This window comes from Chlorocebus sabaeus, chromosome 20, assembly GCF_047675955.1.
Source record: "Chlorocebus sabaeus isolate Y175 chromosome 20, mChlSab1.0.hap1, whole genome shotgun sequence".
In the NCBI taxonomy this organism is placed as follows: Eukaryota; Metazoa; Chordata; class Mammalia; order Primates; family Cercopithecidae; genus Chlorocebus; species Chlorocebus sabaeus.
Genome location: NC_132923.1, coordinates 130,012,373 through 130,032,169, shown reverse-complemented (window position 1 = coordinate 130,032,169; position 19,797 = coordinate 130,012,373). Strand labels below are relative to the sequence as shown.

Below are 19,797 nucleotides of genomic sequence, written 5' to 3'. Positions count from 1 at the left end.
CTGCAGTGCAATGGCATGGTCTCCGCTCACTGCAACATCCACCACCTGGGTTCAAGCAATTCTCCTGCCTCAGCCTCCCGAGTAGCTGGGATTACAGGCACCCGCCACCATGCCTGGCTAATTTTTGTATTTTTAGTAAAAATGGGGTTTCACCATGTTGGCCAGGCTGGTCTCGAACTCCTGATCTCAGGTGATCCGTCCACCTCGACCTCCCAAAAGTGCTAGGATTACAGGCGTGAGCCATCGCGCCTGGCCGGTACCGCTGTTTTTAAGTTGTCATTGGGCAGCTTTAGAGTGTATATATACAGCATGACATTGGAGATGTGGGTCAGAGATTAGGGAGTCATTCATATCACTCTGCTTTTTTTCTTCATTGTTCGTCCAGAGGGCAAGGGAGCCTTGGTGCTGGAATCCTTAGAGGTCAGCCCCCTGGGCATGGGGCAGGGAGAGAAGGGCTGTGAGGGGGTCTGGAGGGGCAGATGCAGCGGCAGCAGCACAGCCCCTGGGAGAGTGGAAGCTTCAGGTAAGCGGTGGCCTTGTCTTTCTGCTCACTGCTACATCTCGTCTTTCAACCAAAGTGTACAGACAGTACCTTTTGGTTGAATGAATGAATGAATCAGTTCAAAACAATTAGAAGTCACAGTTGTGAGTGATATTGGCAGGGGAGTAGAAAAGGGGCCTGAGGGCAGAAATGTGATGAATGCTTACATTTTAGTGTCACCAGAGGGGAGAGAACCAGTAGAGGCTGAGAAAGAATGGTCGGAGAGGTAATGGAATAAGCAGAATATGAATTCAGGGATGCTGAATGTGGATGGTTGAAAGGAGGTTGTCAGTCGTAATACTGCAGAGTTGACTGAAGACTAAGGAAAGGTATTGGTTTTGTCAATTCGATAATGAGAAAATAAAGGAGTAGAGATAGGGTAGTTGATTATTTCAGAACTGTTGTGGCGTATACAGAGTACTGGTGGAAATGATGGTGAAATGATTGATCCAGTCCAAGAGGAGAAAAGAAACCACTGTGGCCTGATGGGCTGTGGGTGTATTAGTTATCTATTGCTGCTGTAACCAGTCATCACAAACCCAGTGGCTTATAACAGCCCAGGGTGGAATCTCCTGGTTCCCATGGGTCAGGCTTTTGGGCAGGGCAGGGCTGGGTCTGCTGGTTTGGGACTGCTGAGCTGCGGTCGAGGTGCTGGCCAGGACTGGGCTCGCCTCGGAAACCTCTGGTAGGGGAGGATCTACTTCCAGGGTCCCTTGGCCATTTGAAGGACTCCTTTCTTTGGGCTGTTGGGCTGAGGGCTCAGCTTCTCGCCAGCTGTTGGCCCGAGGCTGCCCTTAGTTCCTGTCCCACGGGCCTCTTTAACACCACAGCTTACTTCATCAGAGCCAGCAGGGACAGTCTCTAGCAAGACAGAGAAGTCAGTCTGCCCATTGCCTTTGCTGTGTTCTGCTGGTTAGAAGCGACTTGCTAGGTCCAGCCCACAGTCTGGGGGAGGAGGTTACACAAAGCTGTTAGCATTGGCCAGGCGTGGTGGCTCATGCCTGTAATCCCAGCACTTTGGAAGGCTGAGGTGGGCAGATCACCAGGTCAGGAGATTGTGACCATCCTGGCTAACACGGTGAAACCCCGTCTCTACTAAAAATACAAAAAATTAGCCAGGCGTGGTGGTGGGCACCTGTAGTCCCAGCTGCTTGGGAGGCTGAGGTAGGAGAATGGCATGAACCCGGGAGGCAGAGCTTGCAGTGAGCCGAGATCGCGCCACTACACTCCAGCCTGGGTGATAGAGCGAGACTCCGTGTCCAACAACAACAACAAAAAAGGCCGTTAACATCAAGACATCAAGAGGTGGGGATCATAGAAGGTCCATCATAAAGTTTGTCCTCCACGGTAGGGGGGCGGTGATGTGATTAGAAGGCGTTATAACAGTTCTTCAGATGAGGCCCTGGAAGATGCAGATGGAAGAATGGGAGCTTTCATGGCAGAAGTTTTGGAAGTGCAGTTCCAGTTGAAAGTTGGGATAGTCAGGTGGTGACGCTTCTCAGGAGGCCTTCCGTGCCCTGTGTCTTCATGTGCCTTCTATGTACTCTCTCCTGTTAGGCAATTGAACATTCTGTATTATAGGTTGCCACCGACAAGCCCATCTGTGTTATAGGTTGCCACTGACAAACCCATCTGTGTTATAGTTTGCCACCGATAAACCCATTTACCAGTGAGTTCCTGACCAGTGGAGGATTATCTGCCCTCTTGCCCTATGGTTTTGTTGAGGATCAAATGAGGTAATTCTTATGAAGTGTTTTATAGACTACAAAGTAATATGCAAACAAAAGGTATTAAACTGTGCTACCTTTTTCTCTATGTTAAGTAGAACACATGGAATTGAACTTACATTTTCCTTAATAACTTGGGTTCATTATGTTGTATGTAGCTTATTAAACTGGGCTTTATTTAACACTGCGATTTGGGTTTTTTGAGTAGAGAGTTTGCTTTTATGATAAATGACCCCCAACTGCTATATCTTTCAAATCCTTGTGTCCGATTTCTATTGTTTAAAAAACAATCTCACCTTGGTGTTTCCTGTCACTCTTTTGCTTCTGTGTGTCAGTTTTGAGCTATATTTTTTCCCCTCTGATTTGTTGCTTCTGATCTCTGGGCTTGGCAACCTGATAATTAAGCATATTAGAACTGTGAGTAGTTTTGTAGTAATCAAGCTACGAATGTGGGTCGGAGAAGCTCTTCTCACAGCAGAGTACATGAGCTTTTGTGCATGGACTTCATAAAATGCACTTTTGGCCTTCGGAGTGTTCTTGGCTTCCTTCCTAATTCTGGCTGTGTTCGGATTAAGGGAGGTTCCCAGATAGCTGACCTCCATTCCGGGGCTGTGGCTGCCATTTTCTTGGCGTCCGCCTCATTGCAGTGTTATGAGAAACTGTGTCATTTTCTTCTTTAGTTTTGATGAGGTTTTAGTTCTTTGGGCAGTAGCAAGTAGTGATAGGTCATGGTGGTCTGTGGTTCATAGACCAAAAAATGTTTGAGAGGCATGGAAGATCTTTAGACAAGATCAGCTTCTAGGGGTACGTGGTAGCATTCTGTTCCACTGCTCTCCTCTCCTTTAGGATGTCTCCCTCCCAGCTAACCTGCTCGGTGTTCCTCAGTGGGAGCGTTTGCCTTAGCTTTCCCTGAGAGCAACTAACTTCCTTTTTCTGCCCACACTTTTGCATTGTTGCTTTGTGGAGAAACATTGCTGCATGATTAGGGAGAGAACCGTGTGTTCTTGTGGAAATCACACAGTAGTGTAGGGAGAACTGGTCTAGTTCTAATTCTGCCGCGTCCCAGCCTGTGGCCTTTGCCCAGTGCCTTGTACCCGTGTCTTGGTGTCTTCATTCCTAGAATAGGCTTAATGTGTGCTTTGCTACCTTTTAGGATCGAAATAAGATTTTATATATGAAAATGCTTGTTATACATGTGTAATGTTGAATAGAATGCCTAGTTTGTTGGGTTGATTTTGTTGATATTTTACAATGCTGTCTCTGAGGATTTAAACAAAATTATCGTTAGTATTAGTAACAATAAGTACTACTAAAACAGTATTTTAAATTTTATGCACTTTTTTTTACTGAATGTATTCTACTGGAATCTATTTGTAAAAATGTGGACATCGAGTAAGTGCTCTTTGGTTATTTTCAGACTGTCGAGTATACTGGCTTCTCAGCCAAATTAAATTTATGAAAATTCTAATGATACTGTGATTCATATCTAGAAAGAATAATTTTAAAAAAATCGTGAAATCACTTTAAACATGCTTTACATGCATCTCTGGTAATAGAGAATCAATTAATCTGATTTTTCAGGCCATAAATCAGGCTTGATATATTGTAATATTAGTTCCTGTGTCAGCCTCGTAGAACTTGAACTGTTTTGTAGTCTGTTCAAGCAACTTGTTTGCTTTTGAACTCAATTCTAGGTGTTGAACTCAATTTGAGAGCCTAAAATGGTTTGTGCCCCAATTACCTTAGAGGTTACTGTTTCATTTTTTTATTTAGCCTGCCCCAGGAGTAGGAAGTCGGCTGCCTACCAGACTTTTTCCTTTTAACTTGACTGTATACTTTAATTTTTGTCTCTATCCCATAGGGGAGTTGTGAGGGTTATTATAGTATAGTAGCACTTAATGGCATATTTTAAACTTCTTGAAAAGTGGTAATATGTGAGCACAAAGTATTTTCGTACCATAGCACGTAATTTTTTCCCACACTAACCTTTTGTGGTTCAGAAAAAGAATAAAGTTACTTGGGTTTGAGGTGCATGTTGAATTGTCCATCTCATAAAATCATTAACCTGATTTTAGGGAGTATCTCCAAATCATGTCTTTTCACAGACCTTCTGCTGTTTTTAATTTATTATTCATAAATTAATATTTCATTTATTCATAAATTAATAATAATTAAATAATTGTGCTCTAGCCCCAAATTTTAGTTTGGTTTTCTTGGTGTCTGTGAAAACTGTTGAGTATTTCCCCAACTCCTCTTACTTTTTTTTTTTTTTTTGCAGGTTTAAAGTAACTTTTATCATATTGCTTGATTTCTTGAATGAATAGAGGGATAAGGTTCCTTTTCTTTTTTTTTTTTTTTTTTTTTTGAGACAGAGTCTTGCTCTGTCGCCCAGGCTGGAGTGCAGTGGCACGATCTTGGCTCACTGCAAGCTCCACCTCCCAGGTTCACGCCGTTCTCCTGCCTCAGCCTCCCGAGTAGCTGGGACCACAGGTGCCCGCCACCACGCTCGGCTAATTTTTTGTATTTTTTTAGTAGAGACGGGGTTTCACCGTGTTAGCCAGGATGGTCTCGACCTCGTGATCCGCCCATCTCGGCCTCCCAAAGTGCTGGGATTACAGGCTTGAGCCACCGCGCCCAGCCAAGGTTCCTTTCTTTAAAAATACCTGCAACATTGCTGGACTAAGAGGTCCTATCTACAGTTTTTTCTTTTTAAAAAAATTTTTTAGAGATGGGTTCCTGCTCTGTTGTCCAGGCTGGAGTGCAGTGGCACAATCACAGCTCACTGTAGCCTTGAACTCCTGGACTCAAACAGTCCTCCTGCCTCAGCCTCCCGAGTAGCTGGGACTACAGGTTCGAGCCACGGCTTGTTCAGTCTTTTGCTTGTGTCTCAGTGGCGCAGTACCAAGACACAGCAGATCAAAGTGACCAAGAGGATGAGTGACAATTCGGTGGCTTTAGAGGAAGAGATGTGCTTGAAAAAGACAGAAGGCTTTTAGTAAATTCCACCACCATCACCAGGACAAGAGATAGGACCATTCTTTTTCCTTTCCATAAACTTGGGGGACTGTTATTAATTTATGAATTCTATAAGTAATTTGAGCTTGTGTTGTGTACCAGACATTGTATTAAGTATTACCGGAGATACTGGGAAGAACAAGCCAGACATCCTTTCAAGGATGCATTTGATAAAATCTCATTTCGAGTATGTTAGGAAAATATTTATTGGAGAAGGAAACCTCCTGGATTGGCTTTAGATCCCGAATGGCCTTAGGGATTGAAAATGGAGTTGTAGGTTAGCAGAAGACATTTCTGAAAGGAGTGACTATTTTGTAATTAAAAAGCAGTTTACAGAAGATACTGTGGCAGAGACTGCTAGCGGATCATGAAACCCATCTCCTCCTCTTCCTGGGGATTTTCCAGTCCCCCTTGCAATCGTGACCAAATTCTAGCCAGTGGGGGGAGAGCAATGAAGTGAGCCACTTCCAGACTTGGCCCCTGAAACTCTTGGGGCATGGGTATCATGCCTTTTCCTTATCTGGCTGGATGCAGAGGGCCTAGTGACCTAGAAAGTCTTCTGCCACGAGGTGGAAGGAGCACAGGCAGCAGAGCCACTGCTGGGAGAACAGTCTGCCCACCAGGAACATCTGTTTTGGACTTTACCTGAGCAAGAAGTGAATATTTATGGTATTTGAGCCATTATGCAGTTAGCCTCCCTAACTATCTAGGCACGGTGCCTAGGATGCTAAGCAAAACTAGTAAGTGTAGTAAAGGTGCTAAGAGTTTCAGACTCAGCTTTCATTCTGTGGAGACCTAAATATTCTTTGTCTTTATTTCAAAGAATGGTAAATATGGTTTTCATTATGCTGTGTCTCTGTTCCAAAGCCTGTAATCACTTCTTACTATATAGCATCTTGTTTCATTAATCCATCTTCCCAAAACTCTAATATATGTATATATTATCCATATACAATGAACTTGCCTGTGTGTAACATGCTGATCTAGGTTCTCTGAATGGAGACAAAATGGATAAAACATAGTCCAAGGCTTCAAAGAGTTTCTGCTTGATACCCAGGTAGTTACTGAATTTCCATACTGCTATCATCTGTCCCTTGTTTTAACCTTTAAGTCATATATTATTTTTTCATTAACTTTTTAAAAAGTATTGTTTCAATTAGATAGTATACTTTTTGAAAACAGGGAATATATATTATAGAGCTCTGCATCTCTCCTCTTGGGTAGTTCTATTTTTTATTTCTTTTTTGAGACAGGGTCTCACTCTGTTGCCTAGACTGTAGTGCAGTAGTGCTGTCATGGCTCACTGCAACCTCGATCTCCCAGGCTCAAGCAATCCTCCTGCCTCAGCCTTCCGTGTAGCTGGGACTGCAGGCACACAGTATCACACCTGGCTAAAATTTTAATATTTTGTAGAGACGGAGTTTGGCCATGTTGCCCAGGCTGGTCTTGAACTCCTGGGCTTAAGCGGCCCTCTCGCCTTGGCCTCCCAAAGTGCTGGGATTATAGGCGTGAGCCATCATGCCCAGCCTTCTTGGGTACTTCCAGCAGAAACTGGGCACTATACTTGAGTAACTGTCCCTAGAGTTTCTATGAATTATCTTGTGTGGATATTCTGGTATAGTTTTGTATTATAGTATGTACTAACAGATGAAAGTACTTTTTTAATCTTCTAGGAATTAGTGGAATTATGCAGTTGAGGAATGTTAGGACTGGAAGGATCTTTTATAGATCATTTATCTAATTCCCGATCTTTTAGGTTGATCGTCTGGTTTCTGATACTCAAGGTGTGGCCATTCATTGCAGCATGGGCATCACCTGGGGGCTTGTTAGAGGCAGACTCTCAGGCCTCCCTTAGACCTGTGAATCAGAACCTGCATTGAAAGAAGATCCTAAGATAACCCGCATGCCCATTACATTTGGAGAAGTTCTGCTCAAGGTCAACTACCCAAAATTGACTCTTGAGAAAACTGGGAAAGTCAGAGTTGCCCAGCGTCATACAACTGTTTATTTGAGTGGTTGCCAACCTTGGATGCATCTTGGGATCGCTTGGGGATCTTTAAAAAAATACCGAGGCCTGGGCCCCATCCCCAGACATTCGGACATGATTGGTCCTGGCATCAGAGTTTTGGAGATCTCACTAGGTGACTGGCTCAGGCTGAGAATCATTGATTTGGTTAATGGTGGAGTCCAGGTTTCTTGATGCTGCAAGTATTCCTTCCACTCCAACATGGCTATGCATTCAGAAACAATGAAAACCATTCCACCACATTTTTACAGTAGTGCACCGTTCCATTTCATTTCCTTTATAGGAATTCACCCCTATTGGAGAGTGTCCCATTTACCATCTGCCTTCCCCCCACTAGAATATATCTCCAAGAGGACAAGACCCTTGTCTGTCCTGTTCAGTGCTGTCTCCTAGCTCCTGAACAGTGTCTGGTACATGTTAAGTGCTCCTTTAATTGTTGTAGAACAAATGGAAGGAGCTGCCATAAAGAAGGATGTGTTCTGTGAGAGGAAAAGACAGGCTACTCCAAAGGTAGCCTGTGGGCGAGAGGCTTCCTGAAGGGTGAGGGGTCTGAGTTGAAGTGCGGAGTCAGCGGGGGAGGTGCTTGAAGACCTGCTTCTGAGGAGGGACTTGAACCCAGATCTGACTTGAAAGCTGGTGCTTTTCCATTCCACTGTTGTCCTGTGGACAGAGTGGCTCACTGATTTGCCCAGACTTCTTAGCAGTGAGTAGTGGACTGGAACACCACCACCGCGGCTCTGCAGGTACTTAAGACCAGCCTGCCTCCCTCTATGGCAGAGCTGCCCCAGTATTGCAGACAGGCGCCTAGAGGGAGATCAAAACACAAAGTGGTCCTGTGAAAATTCCTGGCCCAGCGTCTGGCACAGAGGTGTCTAGTACAAGGTAGCCCTTTCTTATCATGGAAGTTTTTTGTGCTTTGGCTTATTTGTTTTGAGAACCTATGGTTTTCGAAGATAGAATGACTTGATTTCAGTTTTAACTTTTGTTTCTTTCCTAGTTAACTATGGAGACTATTATGCAGTGCTGTGGAGAAAGCATGATTGGTTTTTGTCTATGATATTTCTGTGTCATATGTTATTTTAGTGCCCAGTTCTTCCTATTATTTCAAATATTCTGTCACTGATTTACTTATTGTCAGACTTTGAAGTTGGATATAAAAATCCTTTTTTTTTTGTTGAGACGGAGTCTTGCTCTGTTGCCCAGGCTGGAGTGCAGTGGCGTGATCTCGGCTCACTGCAAGCTCTGCCTCCCGGGTTCACGCCATTCTCCTGCCTCAGCCTCTCGAGTAGCTGGGACTACCTCGCCCGGCTAATTTTTTTTTTGTATTTTTAATAGAGACGGGATTTCACCGTGTTAGCCAGGATGATCTCTATCTCCTGACCTCGTGATCCGCCCGTCTTGGCCTCCCAAAGTGCTGGGATTACAGAAAAATCCTTTTGTATGAAGCTATTCATTAGTGTGTCCCACTGAACCAAAGTGGTTTTTAAACACTTTTCACCTAAGACCATTGTTAAGATATCTCAAATGGTAATGTTATACCGTCAGTTTTTGATAGTAGGAAGCCAGGAAGTGTTAAGCCTTGAATGTAAGACATTATTTTTAACATTGTAAAATTTCAAGTTTTAATTCAGAAACTAAATTAAAATGAGATATTACATTCATGTGATTAGTGGGCTGTTACTGGCGACTCTTGCAGATGTTACAAGAAGTCAGCGTATTGCTGACTTTTCCCCTATTGGAGATCTTCCCATGAACCACTTTTCCTAATGTATGATAATTCCATGCTCACAGTCATGGGTAGAAAGTAATGTTGAATTTTCCAAAGGATACATGAATTCCAAGCCTTGTCTAGTTTATAGGGTGAATCCTTAGACATAACTGTTACCACAGATGTTATCATAGTTAACTACTTTTGTTTTTGTTTTTGTTCTTGTTTTTGTTTTTGTTTTTTTTGTTTTTTTGTTTTGGGTGACAAGAGACCCTGACAAGAGACAGGGTCTCTTGTCACCCAAGCTAGAGTGCAATAGCACAGTCATGGCTCACTTCAGGCTCAAATTCCTGGATTAAGTGATCCTCCCACCTCAGTCTCCCGAGTAGCTGGGATTACAGGCGTGGACCGCTGTGCCCGGCTCAGTGTACTACTATTGGTTAAATTGGAGAGGGAAACAGTCCTAGAACAAGAATTTTACAGAAATAGTAAAGAAAGAATTAAGGAGCTCGTGGTTATCCGGGTAGCTAGGAGTCATATTGTAGAGAAAGACTTTATTTATATGGACCCTGAAAACAATTTGACTTCTGAAGCACTTGATCATGGACATAAGGGAGAGGAAAATAAAAAATTAGTGGAAGTCAACTTTAGTCAGATTGCAACATTTTTTGGCATAAAAAACTCAAGCATGGCAGCTCATGCCTATAATCCCAGCATTTTGGGAGGCTGAGGACGGCAGATCATTTGAGGTCAGGAGTTCGAGACCAGCTTTTCCAATATGGTGAAACCTCATCTCTATTAAAAATACAAAAATTGGCCAGACGTGGTCACTTGTAGTCCCAGCTACTCAGGAGGCTGAGGCAGGAGAATCACCTGAACCTGGGAGGCAGAGGTTGCAGTGAGCTGAGATCCTGTCACTACACTTCAGTCTGAGCAAAACAAACAAATTCAACAACAAATAAATAACTCAGGCAGTCCTGTTTGTTCTTAGAATTTGTTAACATTAAGCTCATCCTCATTAACCATGGTAACAATAGAGTTTTGTATTTGAGTGGTGCCTTTGAATTGAAAGCACTTGGGTATGTGTTATCCAGTCCTCCTCCTGCCTGAGAGATAGAAGTATCCACTCTTCCTTTTTGGATGAGGTAATATAGAGAGGTCGAATTACTTTCCTATTTGTGAGGGGGCCTGTATCCACCTGGAAGCCCCCTTTTTTTTTTTTTTTTTTTTTTTTTGAGACGGAGTCTCGCTCTGTCCCCCAGGCTGGAGTGCAGTGGCCGGATCTCAGCTCACTGCAAGCTCCGCCTCCCGGGTTTACGCCATTCTCCTGCCCCAGCCTCCCGAGTAGCTGGGACTACAGGTGCCCGCCACCACGCCCAGCTAGTTTTTTTGTATTTTTTTTAGTAGAGACGGGGTTTCACCGTGTTCGCCAGGATGGTCTCGATCTCCTGACCTCGTGATCCGCCCGTCTCGGCCTCCCAAAGTGCTGGGATTACAGGCTTTAGCCACCACGCTCGGCCTGAATTACTTTCCTAAGGACAGCTAGTAAGTGGTAGAACTGAACTTTTTATATTTTATTTTATTTTAATTAATTTTTTGAGACAGGGTTTCACTCTGTCATCCAGGCTGGAGTGCAGTGGCGTGATCATGGCTCACTGCAGCCTCAATTTCCTGGATTCCAGCAATCCTCCTACCCCAGCTCCTCCCCCAAGTATCTGGGACCACAGGTGTGTGCCACTATGCCTGGCTAATTTTTGTATTTTTGGTAGAGGTGAGGTTTTGCCATGTTATCCAGGCTAGTCTTTAGCTCCTAAGGAGCTCAAGTAATCCACCTGCTTTGGCCCCGCAAAGTGTTGGGATTACAGGCGTGAGTCACCAAATTAATTAATTTATTTGTTTATTATTATTTTTAAAGATGAGGCCTTGCTCTGTTGCCTAGGCTGGAGCTGGAGTGTAGTGGTGTTACCATGGTTCACTGCAGCCTTGAAAGTCCTGGGCTCAAGCCATCTTCCTACCACAGCCTCCTGAGTAGCTGAGACTATGGGCACAAGCCACCATGCCTGGTAGCTTTTAAATATAAAATGTTGAGGGTGGTTGTTGAACTTGTAAACTATCTTTGGTTTTCTAAGTGTATAAATATATGGTTTAAAATGTAAGATGAATAATCTAAAATTTTATTTAATACTGCAACCAAACAAAAAAGATATTTTTAGGATTGAAAATAATTGGCTGTCAAGATTCAAAAATTTTTCTTTCTTTTTTTTAAAAGTTACCATTGTGTAGGTTTTATGTGAAATACTTAGTTTTATCTGTGTGAAGCAGCCTGAGAGCCAGAGACCTTGTTTCTTTCTTGTTAACGGAATTCCCCTTGACGTCACTTCCCATGCCATAATACTAGTTGGCATTCTGCACATTTTTTTTGGGTGAGTCGGGTGTTGGGTTTATTGTTGGGAAATGGTTAATAATGTTGTTGGTGTTGACTGAGCTTCAAAATGAATGTGACATTGGTTCTTAGCAAAAATTTCCTCTATGTACAGCACACATACTTCCTTCCCATTTAAACAAATTACACAAGTTATGTATGTTCATCAGCGTAGACCTTTTCTCACATATGTATCTTAAATTTTGAAACAGCCTTAAGCTCGCAGTGCAAAGAACGGTTTCCCCCTGAGCCGTTTGAGGATAAGTTGCCGACAAGTTCCATCATTCGAATACTTGATCGTGTATTTCCTACAAACAAGAACATTCTCCTCCATAACCACAAGAACAGTCATCACAACCAGGAAGTTAACACTGAGACATTCCTACTGTCCAGTCCTAAAGTCCTGTTGCTGTTTTGCCAGTTGATCCAGCAATGGCCTTTGTAGAAAAATATCTAATCAGAACCCTGGGTCATAACCGGTTGTCTCTTCAGTTTCTTAATACAGAAGAGTTTTCAGTCCTTTTTGACTTTCATGACCTTGACACTCTTGAGGATTGCAGGCCAGTCATTTTGTGGAATGTTCCTTGATTTGGATTTGTCTGATGTTTCCTTATGATTAGATTCAGGTTTTGCATCTTGGTAGGAATATCACAGAAGAGCCAGATTATATCTTTTTGGAAGATTAGTTTTACATTTTATTTTCTGTTTCCTTAGAGCGTTTCCCAAAGTGTATTCTGCGGAACTAGCACCTACTGTGTTCTCAACACCGTGCCACCTATAGAAGGTAGGATTTGAAAAAGCTTTTGACTTACAGGAAGGGGTGGGCTTGGCAGTGACAGTAATTATCGTCTAGTGCAGTGGAAACAGCCTTCAGCCCGGACTCAGAAGACCTGGGTTCTGCACTTAACTGCTGTGTGATCTTAGATGAGTTACTTAATCCTTCTGGGGTAGCAAAAAGAATGCTCTCCTCATAAAGTTTCTGTGGAGATTAAAAAAGGCAAAAGATTTAATCACACGGAGAACTCAAAGCACTTTACAAATGTTTGATACTAAAACGACACTTCTATAATTCTAGTGTCCAATACCAGGTGACTTAGAGTAGGAGCAGTGTGGTATCGTGGGAAAAGCCACAGGTCATGTTTGAATCCCAGTTGAGCCACTCAGTAGCTGTGGATCTTGGGCAAATTAATCTGAGCCTCACATTCCTCCTCTGTAAAATGGGAGTAATTAAGCCCTTGTGTTTTATTGTGAGGATTAAATGAAAGAGTGCAATGTAAGATCCTTTCTGGGTGCCTGATACACAGTAGAGTCCCACAAATGTTTACTCCCTAATTGATAATGGAGAAGAGATTTACTTAATCACATGTACTTCCAGTTGGAATTGAATGAAGTAGAGGAGGAGAGAATGTCCCAGTGATGGCTTACAGGGCTTCTGTGCCCTCACTTTATCTGTCCCCTCCTACATATTTTTAGATTGAAAATGTAAATGTAGGTAAACAGTGAGAAGTTTATTGAACCTGAGTTATGATTTGACCTAAACCTGGACCCAAGATTTTGTAATACGATCAATAGGAAAAAGGTAAATCTGGGCTACCTAAAAATAGAAGCGGTAAGATTTGATCATCACACAACTCTAAGAACAGGAAGGGGATTGTTAAATAGCAAAACTAATTATATTTTTCTACTTAAAAAGCTGTTAGTTTCTGTTTCTTTAACCTTTTACAAATCTTTTGGAGAATTACTACTAGGTTTAATTCACTTTGGAGACTTTGGAAAAGAATAATGCAAAATCAGATCAATGTTTGGCACATAGTGCTTAATTAATATGTATTTTGGGTATATGGTGATTTGAAGGTCTTAGGTTAGTAATGGCAGTATTTGCTGCTGTGAGCATTATGCTGACTTGAATATAACAATGTATGTTTATGTTTTCCTCAGTCAGTTCCTATCCTACTAATTAAATCTAAGCACATAATAATTAGAGCTAAACAAAAAACTGTAGAGCTTCCTTTTGATTTTACTACTCCATGTTGTTGATCAAAGATATTCCCAATAAGATTTAGCAATTTGATGCACTGTTTGGTCTAGAGTTTGAAAGATTAATCGTAATCAACTTGGTTGAATAACAGTGTTCTTTATTATTCATAGAACCAACATTATTTTTTATTATGAATCAAAGTAAAATGAATGTATCATTTCTAGGTTAGTTAATATAGTTATAATTTACCTTGGCAGAAGTCACAGAATTTTCAAAGGAAAAGGTCAAATACATTTCTTTGGATTTAAGAAAGATTTATAAAGTAAAGGATTTGGCAATGTAAATCTCATTTTTTTGAAACAAAACATGAAAACAATAATTCTGCTTTTTGCCTAAGTGAATGAACATTTTTTTTCATTTTGGGAAGTTTTAGTTATGTTATACTACACCTTGTAGGTTGACTAGAAAGGATAGTTCATTCTCTAGAATTACAGCTGTCAGCCAAGCAAATCATCTGTCAGTTTCAAGAGCCTCACTAGTTATTTTTTTATTGTGAAGTACGTTAGAAAATTATTTTGTAAAGTCTAATATCATACACGTATATTTTGTTAGATAATGATAATGAAATGTTTTACTGTCATTTGGTTGACACTCCCACTTTTCAGTGTCAAAGTTTAACTGTTTGTTTTCAATACTGAATGATGCAGTTGAAACCAGTATATGCCTTAATTTTACTGTTCACTCAAGATACTGTTAGGATTTAAAAACTGCCACATGTATTTAGTTATTTTATCATTTTTAGTTATCCCCAAAAGACTGAAAAGTAGGTTTTGATTTAAAAACAGATTTTTATGCAGTATAGCCATGTAAACAGTTCTTTTCCAGTGTAAAATCAAGGTTTCTCTTTATCCCACTTCGCCTGTAGAAACACTGAAATTTTAAAATAATGAGTTTTAATATTTTGCCTATTTGAAATTCTAGTAATTCTTTTCTCAGTATTAAACTTGGAATCCTTATAATGTAGTGGGAAAACTTATCCATTGTTATGTTTCTTGAAAACATCCAGTTTATATTCAGCATGAACCTAAAATTCTGGAAATGGTACACTTTAAAAACGGATTAAAGGGAACCCATTGGCCAGTCATATTCCTTTTCCTTTTGACTCTGTGGCCACACCTCCATGTAAAGTGTAATGTTTAGAAACTAGATTGAGAGAGTGCTTACATAGCCCTGCCCCTTTGCTCTTTGGTCACATTTACCACTGCCTGATTTGGTATCAGAGTGGAAGACTGAAGCCTTTTCTATAGCAGTTAATTGTGCTGTTGAGAAGAGTACCTTTATTACATAAGCACCACACCACACACGCACGCACACACACACACACTCTTTATATACCGCACAGTAACTGGGTTCCTCAAAGAGACTAAAAGAACAGAAAATTAACATCAGATTGTGATCACAAACAAAGAAGCTGGGGTTTGATATTCTGCTTGTAAGTGTTCAGAATTGTACTTCAGGCTGATAGCTTTCTCAGAGATATGACTGTTCATATACAATTCAGAGCAAGCCCATCCATTGAGCAACTAGTATAGTGCCGTTTTCATAAAAGGTACCTGTAAATGTTGAATATTTGAATTGAGTATAGATTTTAGAATTTCACCTCTACTTTCAGAATTGTACATATCATGGGGGATTTTAAAAAATGGGAATAAAACTACTTTAGGGGAAGAGAGAAGGGAGGTAAAGGCTCATGTGATTTGGTATTCTCTGCTTTAAAGTTTTATGGCCCATGGTACCTCCCTGGGGAGGATGAAGTGCAGGGAGCATGCATAAGCACATAAAATTGCCAAGGTTTTATAGTGTGTAATTAATACAGAACTTTCTATGAACTTTCTTTTAGTTGAACAGTTTCCTTTTGGTTTCACAGGAAGATTTTAGAAAAGTTTAATCTTATTTTCCTATTAAATTAAAATTCAAGATTCTTAAAAGCAGTCAGTTTTTAGGTTTTTAAAGTTTTTATACTGCTTATAGAAATAGAGGACGGGTATTATAATTCAATTGGTTATGTAGTTCATGGACCAAAAAAGATTTAGTACGCTAAAACTCTCTTAAGTTCATCTCTATAAAATCTTTCTATATGATGTAGTAAATTTTTTAGACTTTATTTCTATGCCCAATATTTTCCTTTTAAGATCTTTTCCTTGAGAAGAAATGTGTTAATCAGATGAAAAATGTTTGGAGAGGATTTTGTGACCTTAGAAAATATTTTTTATTCTTTGATGTTTTTCACCTGTTCAAAAAAATAGACTGTACTAAACAAAGCTATAGTAGATAACTGGAAAAAGATATTGTTGTATTTCACTTTTAAGATCATTAAGCAATGCCTGTATACTTATGTAAGGTTGCTTAATTGTAAGGCATGTTAAGTTATTTAGTGACAGTAAATTTTATGGGGATTTGTGTCTGGAGAAGATTTAGAGATAATTTAATCTTGTTGCTTTGGGAAAACTGAAACTGTTAAGTAACTTACCCAAGGTCACACAATTAGAAAGTAGCAGAACTGGGCCAGATCTTGGACTCTTGACTCTGAGTTCAGTGTTATAAAACCTTACTATATCAGGAAAAGTTGTTTCGACTGTGACTTACTGGAGCAAATTAAGTCTTTCATGTTTTAATGTGTTGCTCCTTAGTACGTAGTTATATGTACCCTTTGTATATTGGGGATCTTATTTAGCATAAAAAGCCTGGAATGAATAATTTGTAACTTTGACCTAAATGTGCCAAAGCTTGCGAGAAATTTTGAGCCAGGCAAAGGAACTTTGTTATAGGAGTGAAAAAATAAGTGATACGTAAGCAAATAAATGGGTGAAATCAATGTTATATAAAAGAAATGATCTCTTCTAGAAAGCATCAGGTAGACTGATTATTAGGTACTCAGACATACTATCCAGTCTGAAAGTAATTATTTTTTCTCTAACTCATTTAGAAGAGTTACATTTTGATGAAATACATTAATTATGTAGATATGTATATGTAAATCAAGTTAATTAAAATGATTTTTTTATGTTCAGACCTAGAAAGGCCAGCTTCTGTATTACCTGAGTAGCTAACTGCAGGCTTAAATCCCTTATATTTATAAGATTAGTGATTTGCTTTTGAAAGGATAAATCTCATTTATATTCTAGGGGATGAAGTAGTATGTATGAACAAAATAGTCATATATTACTATAATTCTTCTTACCTAAGAAACTTAACATTTTTTCAACTGCTTAATAAAAGATTTTTGGGTTTTGTGAGGTTAATTTTATAATTTTTATGTGCTTCATCGAAACATGGAGAAAGAACCTTTAAAAATAACTCTTGGGCCGGGCGCGGTGGCTCAAGCCTGTAATCCCAGCACTTTGGGAGGCCGAGACGGGCGGATCACGAGGTTAGGAGATCGAGACCATCCTGGCTAACACGGTGAAACCCCGTTTCTACTAAAAAATACAAAAAATTAGCCGGGCGAGGTGGCGGGCGCCTGTAGTCCTAGCTACTCGGGAGGCTGAGGCAGGAGAATGGCGTGAACCAGGGAGGCGGAGCTTACAGTGAGCTGAGATCCGGTCACTGCACTCCAGCCTGGGCGACAGAGAGAGACTCTGCCTCAAAAAAAAAAAAAAAAAAAAAAAAAAAAAAAAAAACTCTTGGTTATGGGCAGCTGCTGGGATTTTCTCTGTTCACTCACATGTCATGGAGCACAAGCCTGATCCTATTTTAAAACCTCTTGACCAGATTCCTGCTGCCATCTATCTGATAAATGCGTAAATGAGTGTTATTAACTAAGAGGAATAGTGGGGCCTCTAATGCTCTTGGTCTCACATTGTCTAAACTGAGCTGCTATTTCTGACTTTGCCAGTGTACTTTAAAGGTGATTTTATCTATTATTTTCTCTAAATTTATTGTTTTCTTCTTTATAGATGATCATGGGAACAGCAATAGTAGTCATGTAAAAATCTTTTTACCGAAAAAGCTGCTTGAATGTCTGCCGAAATGTTCAAGTTTACCAAAAGAGAGGCACCGTTGGAACACTAATGAGGTAGATAAGTTTCTTTTTTTAAGGGTATAATTATTTTAAGGGCACATTTTTTAGGTTGTTTCACGTAGTCCTACTTTATATTAGCTTTAAATTTAAATACTGATCTAGGAAATTGTAAATGAGATTATTTAATCTGGATTTGACAGAAACCAACCAACATGTTTTTTGATCTGTTTCTGATCTGCTTGGCTTGCATTGAAAGATATAAAATGTGCACGTTGACTTAACTAAAGTAGCATGAGTTTCTGTCTGTTTTCTTGCGTTTTAGTGTCTTGCATTTAGTGGTTAACCCTGCCTGCATGCCAGTTAAACATTAGTTCTTATGTCTTCATGAATTAATAAATATACAGTCCCAGTGTTCCACAGAATGTGTAGTGTCTTGACAATGTGAATTTCTGTAGAGTTGGAAAGGGCAGGCTTCATATGAGTGAAACAGCTTTTCTTCCTTTCTAATGAAGAAAGTTTGCTTAATGCTAAGAATTTTTATTAAGACTGAAGGCTGTACAGTAGATTATGTATTTGGTATCCAATTAGAAAGTAGATTTATGAAGTAGAATGAAAAAAGTTCATCATCTTGGATGATGTTTCCTTTTTTGGTAATTTTTGATCTAGGAGTCTTTCTGTTAGGCGTGGATTGCTTTGTCATCTTTTTTATTTTGAAATCTGAATATTTCAATTTAAGGTAATACCCGTTTAGTGTGGTGATGAGAATTGGGTATACATCCGTCAGTTTGGGAGTTATATTCCTTTAATTCAAATACTGGGGTTGCTGGTTTTGTCAAGTTGGTGTAAATCCATTTGTGTGCCTGGCTCAACGTTGATGTCCAAGTTAAAGCAAATGTAGCGCCCTACCCTTATTGGACACTCAGTTCTGTTAAAAGACACAGGAAGAAAATAGTGCTGCCTGTTGAACCTTATTTTTTAAAGATTCTTTGGCGCTAACTACTTCCTAGTTCAGAATGCTTTTGTTTTCCATTGTGGGAGGTTATGTGGATAAAAGTCTCTTTCCTTATCACAGGTTAGATTGAAATACTCACTGGAACCTTCCAGCTTTGTTACCTTGTCTCAACTGATTGTAAAATTCTTTGAAGGTTTCTATGTTTTGATCATTTGCATAAATTATATTTTCCCCTCAGACAGAATGTTTTTGCTTTGACAAACATTTGCTAGTTTAGAGGCCTGCTGTTTAACCAGTTATTTATTAACTATTTCAGACATTTTTAGACATGAAAATGAAGTAGATATGCTGAAAAGTAGTCTTAATCATAGATTGTTACTCTTTCAGCAAAATAGTATCCTATAATTTGGAAGCCATTTAATAAGTTGGAACTTGATTACGAATTATTTAAAAACTCAATGTATTTCTTAGTATTCCCTGAAACATAGATTTGATACCAAATTATTATACATATTAGTTCTAGTTTATTTATAAATGTAACCCAACCCATAAGTATGTATTTTTCAATATTATATTTCCTGTGGAATTGGCAACTTATTTATTTTATTTTTTCCCATGGAGCTGTGTCTTGTGGCAGTTTATTTTAATTATGATTTGACATTCTATTTGAAACCAGAAATTGCTTAGTGAATTAAAATCAGTGGCCTGAAGAGTCTTACAAAGCTGGATGTAGCAGTGTTGGGAATTTAGTTGGTAGATTATTTCAATCAGTGGCTTCAAAACTTTTTGAAACTTTTCACGTAACCCTTCAACTTTCACATATTTATTTACTTCTAAATTATTTACATTTTGCACCTTACTAGTATATTAGATACATTTTAAAGCATCCAATAAAGAATTTTTATAGAGGATGAGATTAAAAGAAAAAATGAGAAGTTGTTCCTTATTTTCTTTCTGGACCTCAGTCCCCATACTCCCTTGGAGGCCAGAGGCTGCTGTAGTTCAGATTACAGAGAGGAAAATGCATCCCTTTCTCTGACTGGTGAAATGCAACATTGAGGATTTAGATGGGAAAACGTGGATTGTTTTGCGTCAGCTATCACTCATGCTGAAATCTAGGTAGAGGAGCGTGTGTTCTGAAGGGTGGAGGCAGCAGGAGCTGGCACAGCTGATGGGTGAAGCCATGCCGCACCCTTTCCCTTGGGATGGGCTGTTCTTTCAGTTAATTGTCAGCTCAGCTGACAAAAGCTCCTCCAAGGGAACTGAATTTACGGGTTGACTCATTTCTCTGTAAAGGACCTTGACTTTTTTCTTGTTTTATTTTTTGGCTTTGGAAAAATAGAGGAATATTAAGTGTGACAGCAGAAGACTTACGCTACGAATAGTTAATTCTGCAGAATGTTATGT

At 39.9% G+C, this 19,797-nt stretch overlaps 1 protein-coding gene across 21 annotated transcripts in view; it reads left to right on the top strand.

Annotated features, from left to right (window-relative positions):
• The window catches only part of CAMTA1 (calmodulin binding transcription activator 1), a 975,861-nt gene that overhangs the window by 23,738 nt on the left and 932,326 nt on the right, over positions 1-19,797 (top strand). For 18 of the 21 annotated variants that reach the window (XR_494523.3, XR_494522.3, XM_073007868.1 and 15 more), the window contains 2 exons: positions 12,154-12,223; positions 17,374-17,492. Coding sequence is in view for 19 of the 21 variants with exons in the window: in XM_073007868.1 (XP_072863969.1) it covers positions 12,154-12,223; positions 17,374-17,492 (189 nt within the window). In the remaining 2 variants the exon portion in view is untranslated. The remainder of the gene's footprint in view (positions 1-12,153; positions 12,224-17,373; positions 17,493-19,797) is intronic. The other 3 variants (XM_037985400.2, XM_037985395.2, XM_037985394.2) reach the window with 1 other exon arrangement.